The 9,268-nt window shown below is 23.4% G+C and overlaps 1 protein-coding gene across 1 annotated transcript; it reads left to right on the forward strand.

The window, feature by feature from the left end:
• The first annotated feature begins 5,437 nt into the window (after positions 1-5,437).
• LOC129614719 (uncharacterized) lies at positions 5,438-8,509 on the forward strand. Its single transcript, XM_055529557.1, has 4 exons — positions 5,438-5,629; positions 6,319-6,642; positions 6,745-7,127; positions 8,250-8,509. The coding sequence occupies exons 1-4, from the start codon at positions 5,545-5,547 to the stop codon at positions 8,433-8,435; spliced, it is 978 nt and encodes a 325-aa protein (XP_055385532.1). The 5' UTR covers positions 5,438-5,544; the 3' UTR covers positions 8,436-8,509.
• The last annotated feature ends 759 nt before the right edge of the window (positions 8,510-9,268 follow it).

A 9,268-nucleotide genomic window follows, 5' to 3' on the forward strand; every position in this document is an offset into this window, starting at 1 on the left:
GGATTGCTTACTTATATTGTTTTAAGCGTTTACGTATTATGAAAGCGCGCACACATGTATGCAGTGGCATGATGGCATTATACGAGTGTCAGTAAAAAAACTAAGCAATCAAATAATTTACAATTTTTCCATCAATTTTTAACTTTGACCCAAACGATATGTATTTGACAAAATAATTTACTGTTGAACATATTTCCAATCCTATATGCAGTAATTTCAAAAACTAAAATAAGAACATCGTTTCGCTCTTGTTCTATATATATATAGTAGGTAAAAAAAATATTTTTTTTTTAGTTTTTATAGGTGCACTGCAAATCCCATACCTTCACTTTAATAACTTTAAAAAATTACAAAAATTTGATATGTTTATGAAAAAAATTCATAATTTCATGAGAAAAATCATCAGAATTATAAGAAAAATATATTTGTAACAAAACAATGAAGCAGAAAAATCAAATTGTTAAAAAGTTGTATTCAGATAAACTTTGAATTTCAGATGAGAAACTTTATTTTAGTATGCCCTATTATATTGGTGAGTGAATATGTTTTGACCAGATCTTGTTTTTACCCTCTATAAAGAAGTGCAGTTTGAAAAAAGCAACGAAAGTATTGCCTTTATACGCTGTTCGATAGACTCTAAATAAATGGAGAACCGAAAGCTGTAATTTTGTAGATTTTAATTGGTAAAAATTCAGAAGATATAAAAGAAATGTTTGTTCTAATAAAATAAAACGTATGTCCTCTGATACATATATTCCTTTAATTTAATTAATTATAATTAATCGTACAAGCGTGCATAACTAAACGAATAAAAATATGAAAGAGTGCATTCGTGAGAAAAAAAACAAAAGTGAAAATTACTTTTTTTTCCTTTTTTATTCCTCCAATACTTTACATGTACTTATACATATATTTATACATATATTTCTCTTAAATTCTAAAATACTCATTTATTAAAATATTATATCTCATCATGTAGATATATTAAAACATTTATCTTCTATAAACAAAAATTGTTTTTTTGCTTTTTTTAATTTCTTTTAGGAAAATTCACGCATGAGATGCAATTTAATTGTAAGTGTATTTTATAACATTTTCTTTAATATACACATCGTATGTACTTATGTTCCCTTCTTATTTTTTTAAAGCCTATTATCTTTTTTTTTACAAATTACACTTTCTGCACTGCTCCCTTTCGCTTTGTTTTCTTTATCTTCCCATATGTATTTATGTATTGCATTTTTTTTTACACTATTGCATATGCAACGTATTGCTACATTATTCAGCTGTTGTAATTAAGCAAATCCAACAGAAAACGTCTTAATAAATCGTATATGACTCCACCAATTTACTATTGTTTCTTTTAATTTTATTCTCATCCTAAATATATGCATTATTTTATAATTATTAATATCAATTCAAAGGATTTATGATATGGGGGATAAATATATATATTACTATGATCAATTCAAAGGATTAGTTCAAAGGTTATGGCTTTGGCTGTTTAACTGACTTGCCTGCGTTTTGAGCTTTGGTCAGGTCACTGTTTTAAACCTATGCTCAATTGACATTTAAATTAATGTCTAGTATTTAAAAAAAATACTGTATTAGTATGTAATACAATTGCATTGTTCAAAAACTATTGATATTTATATATTATATTATATAAGTGAAACATAGATTTAAAAGATGAACTGTAATTTTGACCCTAATTCATGTCCTTCTATAGTTTATTTTTCATTAAAAAATAAAAAATATAAAATTCAAACTTTCTTATATAAGTTATAAGAAAGTTTGATTTTATATTTCAATTTAGATAAGAAAAAACTTTTCTTTCATATACGACTTTGATCTTTTTCTTTAAATTAATCAAACTAAAATTAAATCACTCTTTGTTAAATCATCAAATCACATTTTAAAATGTTTTGCTAATTTTAATCAGAGCATATTAAATATTTTTATTTCCTATACGATTATTTAAGAATCATTATTATTTGGTTAAACAGAAAACCAAAAATTATATAAAAAAGATACAAGTATATGGTAGTATTTATATTTAGTTTACAATATTTTTTATTAAATAAATTTTAAATAAATAAATGCCATAAAAAAATCTATATAAACCTGGTGATAATAATAGATTTTTACTTGCAATCGTTTTTCATTTTGTCCCCTTACCATAGGTCGATTTTCACTTGGCTATATTACGACCTAGTACACCATGTACAACTAATTATCCTATAGTACTCGTAAGTTACTTTGAATTGAGAATTAAAATTTTTTTAATTAGTTAAATAAACGTAGAAATATCACATATACTTTCATACATATATATATGAAATAGTGTGTGGTACATGTAGTTGAGCCATATTATACATATATTATTATTTAATAAAATAGAAAAGTGTAACGATAATAATGATGATGTTTAGTATTATTGTAATTTAAATTTTATAATAGTTATAAAGATAATTATTAAAATTTTCTTTTAACATAATGAAATTATTTTTTTATTATAATAAAAATAGAGTTTGGTGAAACCAATGGTTTGTAATTTAGCACTTTTCTCCTTTCCAAGTTAAAATGCTGCTTTTTAAAACAATCTACATTATTAAGATTACTTTCATTCATAACGTGTAAGAATATATTATAAAGATTACATACAGTTAAGACAAGCAATATATGCAATCTTTGAAATAAACAAGAATAAAAATGGGCCGAAGCGTTAACATAATGGTCGAATTAAAGGATTGATTGTGTGAGTTAAGAAAAATAATTATATTTTTTAATGGTATGGCGTTTACCGCTAGCTTTTTTTTTAAGTTCAAATATGGTAAACAGCGGTAAGAGAAGCCTGCCATTATTTTTATGCGTTTGCAAAATTTCACTAAATAGTCAAAAACACTAAATAGTCAAAAAATGGCATTTTAAGGCTTTTGAGTGGCTATTTTAGAGGGGGCCGATAGGTAAAACTGTTCTTCTACGGAAATGAAATTCTAATAAAAACCTATCTGCATACGAAATTTTAGCATTCTATCTTTTAGAGTGTAGAAGTTTTGTATACATGTTCACGGACGGTCAAACACAGTGAAATTAGTATGCTCTTTTTTTCAAATTTTTTTTGGAAAAGTGCTAAGAGAACACATATAAGGTAAGAAATATACATATGTATAAAATATTATACAGGGCTCATTTGTTTCAGAGTTAATTAAAACATTGATTGGAAAAGGTTGATGTGATTTGGTAATATATGTTAGTTTAAGATTTAAGTTTTCTGAAAAGCTCGCTTTTATATTTTTTTCATTTTTAATTCATAACTTAGCAGATTTTTTAACTGTAGTAAATTTTAATATTGTCAATGAGTTGCTTATACTGAGTACCGAATCGGTAAGCGATAGAAATATTTGCTCTCAAAAAATCTATATTATTGTAAACACAAACCAATTCGTTTAAATGAATTGCGTCTATAGTATAATTAGCGTCTATAATAAAATTTTTAAAACTTTTATGGTAATATCATTAACGCTATCCACTTTCTAGTTCAATTTCCAGCGGAAGTAGGAGATAAATTCCTATATTTTTCTTTTGTTGGTTTTTTTTTATTTGTGCATAACCCTGTAATAATTACTTATAACATTTTTTCTTTTTTTGTTTTGATTATCATTTTCTTCACCTAATAATGAAGAGTAAATTGTATCGTCATAGTTTTTTAGTAAGTATGTATGTTATATTAGATTTTTTTCAATATATATATATGTCTCCATTACAAAATTTACGCTTTTAAGTCTCATGTTCATTGTTATCATTGTTAAAACATTTTCTAAAAATTTCAAAATGTATATACCTTTTCTTTTTGTTTTGATTTTTTATTTTCATTTTACGATGCTTTTGCAAGCCATTGTATTTAAATTTATTGAAATATACATACATTTATGAATGAATACATAAATACAATGTGTTACATTTTATTCGTATACGAAATAATTGACTTTCACATCCCCTCTTTGAATAAATAAAAACAAAAAAAAGAAGCCTATTATAAAATCATTATTTATTTTATGATGTTATATAAAATTTATAGTCCTATGAATATGTCAATAGATCTATTTGGCAATAGATTTTACAAATAGATGTAAATACCAATGTCAAATTGACTTTACCTAACTTTCTTATAAAAGTATTACACAAAAATACAAAATTAAAATTTTTTATAACATTTTCAATCTTTTGTAAAATATCTTCAATAAGGCCATCTATTGGGAAAAATTTGCGTAACTACTTCTGTTATCAACTTTTTAGCACTTTTCCAAAAATTTTTTGAAAAACAGTGCTTATTAGTTTCACTCTGTCCGTCCGTCCGTCTGTCCGTCTGTCTGTCCGTGGACATGTTTACAAGACATTTACTTTCATAAAAAGCTGAGATTTTATATGTACTGAGATCTTTATTGGAAACTTATTTATATAGAAGAAAATTTTTACCTATCTTCCACCCTCTAAAAGTTATAACTCCCCAAAACCCTGAAAATGTCATTGTTTAGCTATTTATTGCAGTGAAACCATAAGCATTTTTCAAATTTTGAAAACGCAAAAAGGCAGTGGCTTGCTTCTTCCACCGCAGCATAGCATATTTGAATTTTAAATTCTTTGAAATTCTTTTTCCTTTGAATTTTTATATCGTTTTTCTTCTAGACTGCAAATTGTAGGAGTCTGAAATTTAAGCAGCTTTTAGACACTAATAAATAGTTCATTTCGTTGGAAGAAAATTTTTTTCCATTTGCATCCCCCCTCAAGTTATCGCCTTTCGAAATTTGTAAAATTCGAATATTTGGCATCTCATATTTCCGAAATTGTAAGCTTTTCAAAATTTCTATAAACGAAGAAAGCCAATGGTAATTTCCATGCAATTGAAAAATAAAATTATTTTTCTTAACTCACACAATTAACACTTTAGTTCGAGCATTATGTTAACACCTTATTCCATTTTTTTTATTTTATATCATTATCCAAAATGTATGCAATCTTGGAAATATATTCATGTATGAATATATAGTATATAGATTGATTTAAAAAGCAGTATTTTAACTTAGTAAAGGGAAAATTGCTACATTGTAAACCATTAGTTTGACCCAATTTTATTTTTATGGAGGCTGGCATACTTGAGCTGAAAAATTTTGTTTTCAATGTGATGGGAAGAAGTATCTTATAGTTAAAGAGTTGAAACTAGAAATATAATAACTATAATAAATTTTCATATTAAATTTTTTTATTCAATTGCTTTTTTTTGTATTTTTTTTGTGTTTTTCTTGAGAAAATTCAGTTTTCTTCTTCGCTTTCCAAAAAGTTAAGATTTTTAATGTTTTCCAGAAAAAGTTAGAAATTTTTTACTTTTAGTGTTAGTTAAGTCTTTATAAAAAAAAGATAGTTATAAAATGAAATGAGAAGATAAAAGAAGGGAAACTCGCAAAATTTAATTTGAAACCAAAGAAAAAGTCTCGAAAATATTTAAAGTCGAACACCAACTTGCGAAATATTATAAAAAATTTAATGAAAAAAGTTAAAATTAAAAAAATGTTAAACATAAATAGCTTGCAGATTGAAATTATAACTTTGTTACTAATGTTATCATTAGGTGAGCAATATCTTAATTTTAAAAGAAAAGCATTTAAAATAAACGTAAAAATTTTTGTTTAAAATTATAATTAATTTATAAATAAATATTTAATAAAATAAAATTCACGCACAAATGTTGCAGATATCAAATATTAAAATTGAAATTCAAAGTGGTTTTCATTTTCAATGGTTAAATTCCAATTTTTTTGAAATAAATATTAACATCACAAAATTGGATTATTAAGCCTAGAGCGTACTAAAGTTTTTTAAACATGCTTCCATGTTGCGCAGCCTATTACCTATATCAATAAAGTGTTAAATATAAAAATAAAGTGTTAATATAAAAATAAAAAGAAATAAAAACAAGTAGAGATACCTTTTAAAAATATTAATGTTTTGAACAGTTTGAGCTAGTTAATCATATTAAATTTTTGAGGGAATTGAGTACATCAATTGAAAATAATGAAGGAATACTATAAAGTGTGACTAAAGTTACTGCACATTGTATAGGTATAAATAAACGGCCACAATAATAATTTCCTAGTGATTATACAATTAATCAGTAACTACTTTTATTCATATTTTAATTTCATTGGAGTATCTGCCATAATTTATTAATTAAAAAAATAAAAGCAAGAAACAATTTTCTTTTTTTTTTTAAAAAACAAAATAATTTCAAAATCTTATTTGAATTAACTTTTTTTTTAGATACCATATTATGTGAGTCATATAATTCAAATTATAATCGTAAATGTTCAACAAAATTGGAATCAGCACTCGAACATATGCTAAGACGTAATAGAATGCGATCTGGTAGCCGCAGTTATTTTGACATTACAACACCGTACTCAATATATAATTCATTATATAATAATAATGACAACAATAATTATTATAATAATGGGGAATTATTAAATATAGATGATCGTAAACGGTCATTAAATATAAAATTAAATAATGAAATTTATGATAACAGACCATCAACTTTATCTTCTCCATCATCATCGTCGTCATCATCAACATCATCATCATCACCATCTTCATCATCATCAATATATTATGATATAGATTCAATTGAAAATCGTTATAATGATAATACTAATAACAATTATGATGATAATATTCAAATAAAAGCAAAAAAAAACCGTATTGAAGTAAGCGACTTAAAAGTACGTTTACCATATAATATGCAATGGGTATATGTTGATAAATGCCAATTTAGTTCATATAATCATACATTAGATACACGTTTAATATTTCCTGATTTGACAATAAGTGGTAAAATAACTTTATATCCAATTGGTGGTAAATGTAATATGATATTACGTTTAAGAAAAGCTGGTATTGAATTTCGAACAATACCATTACATCAATCCATATCAACATCATCATCATCATTATCAATAAATAACGAATCAAAACATGGTTCATCATCAGCAGTTCGTACTGATTCACATTTTAGTGAGCCAGGATTTTTATCAGTATTTGCACATAGTTGTGAAGGATTAATAACAAAAATTAGTAATAAATATTATCATAATTCAAAAAAAAATCAACTTTATAACAGTAATAATAATAATAATAATAATAATAATAATAATAATAATAATAATAATAATAATATTAATAATAATAGAAATAAACGTACTTCTACGCTTTTTGATAACAATGATGATTACGGTTCTATTGCATACAAAAATTCATATAAAAATAATCAATTTAATAAAAGGTATTATAACTACAAAAAAAGTAAATTTAATAATATATACTATGATAATAATAACTTGAATAATAATAGAAATTTTGATTATTATGATAATGCAAATTATAATCATAAGAGATATCGTAGAAATTTATATTACAATGATAACATTAATAATAAAAAACAAAATAAATCAATTGAAATTATGTTAAAAAATAATGATGATATATTTTATTTTGATGATAATACAAAAGTATTTTCACCAGAATCAAAAACCTTTAGTGATTTGTTTAATAACGGTTTTATATTCGGTAATAATCAAAATAACAATAACGACAATTTAAATGATAATTACTTTGAATCATCAATTGATAATGATAAATATAATTCAAATCGTTATAATAATTATCATAATCATCATTCTAATCATCAAAAATATAATTATCATCATTACAATTCTTTCAACAATGGAAATAATAATAATAATAATAATAATAATAATAATAATAATAATAATAAGAATAATGACAATAATAAAAATTATCAAAAATATCAACAACATCAGAATTATAATTCACATTCTCATGATAAGAATAATAATTATTATTATAATAATTATGACAATAAGTATTTACATGATAATAATTATAATTACGATACAAATTATGATTCAACTAAATATAATAATTATAACTATAATAAATATTATGATAATAAAAATAATAACAATAATTATAATTACTTTTTAAATAATAAAACAAATTATTTTCCATTTGAATTAACAAATAAATATTTTTATAATAAAAAAAATAATTTTGGAAACAATGATAATACTTTTACATCATCATTATCTAATAATAATAATAATAATAATAATAATAATAATAATAATAATAATAATAATAATAATAATAATAATAATAACAATAATGAAGACTATAATAATTATTATAATGATAATTTTGATACAGATAAAATTAATGATGCATTTACAAATGAATTAGAACAATTATTTTCAATGGGTGTACGTGGTATGTTAACAACGTATATGCAAAAAACTTTACAGCCAGCTATTAAAGAAACATTAATGGAAAATATGGGCTATACATTGAGCTATGGTTAAAAAGATTTTGTTTTTATTTAATTAAAAAAGAGATTTGAACATTCAATTAATTATTATATTTTTGTAACACTTTTGTTATTGTCTCCTTTAAAAGTCCTAAAAATTATTGTTTCATTTTTTTTTAATTTTAAATTTTAAAAATGTTTTTTACATATATTCCTAATAAATAAATAACAATTTTTATTTTAGTTGGTTTTAACATTCTTCAAAAAAAAATTTTTTAAAAATTTTTGTTATCCTCCCCCACCTAAAAGTTATAGCTCCTCACATTCCTAAAATGCTATAAATTTTTTACTATAATATATTGTAACGAACCACAAGCATTTGTGGCAAGTCTCTTCCACTGTACCGTAGCTTAGTTGAACTTTAAAAACAAAACGCCACTAAAATTAGCCTTTACTTAAAACCCGTGTTTTTTAAATTTTATATTTACTTTTGTACTAGATCATAAGTTGTAGGAGTCTAAAATTTTCACAGTACTTAGATACAAGTAAGTGATTTAGTCGCTTTTTCTCAAGTTATATCTCTCGAAATTTGCAAAATTTAAATTTTCAGCACTTTATAAGCTTTTCCAAAATATAATTATTATTCTTAAGTTACGCAATTAAACCTTTAATTCGACCTTTTATACTAACACCTCTTTGAATTTTTATTTGTCCCCCCCCCCCCCCTAAATGTATGCAATTTTTTGAAATATATTGATATATGAATGAAAGTTATTTAAAAGCAGTATATTCAGTTGTTTAAGGGAAAAGTATTAATTTACAAACCATTGCTTTTACCCACTTTCATTTGTATTAGTTTTGAATTTAAATCAAAATGATCGTATAAGT

The sequence above is a fragment of the Condylostylus longicornis genome, unplaced genomic scaffold (genome assembly GCF_029603195.1).
Source record: "Condylostylus longicornis isolate FDR11 unplaced genomic scaffold, ASM2960319v2 ptg000116l, whole genome shotgun sequence".
Lineage (NCBI taxonomy): Eukaryota > Metazoa > Arthropoda > Insecta > Diptera > Dolichopodidae > Condylostylus > Condylostylus longicornis.

What these genes read in the sequence shown, in the direction of transcription:
- LOC129614719 (XM_055529557.1), top strand. Translation starts at nt 5,545, where the DNA reads ATGAAAAAAGTTAAAATTAAAAAAATGTTAAACATAAATAGCTTGCAG. An exon ending in ATCATCAACATCATCATCAT is followed by an intron (nt 6,643 to 6,744) that starts CACCATCTTCAT and finishes TTCAAATAAAAG; the next exon opens with CAAAAAAAAACCGTATTGAA. An exon ending in GTGAAGGATTAATAACAAAA is followed by an intron (nt 7,128 to 8,249) that starts ATTAGTAATAAA and finishes AATAATGAAGAC; the next exon opens with TATAATAATTATTATAATGA.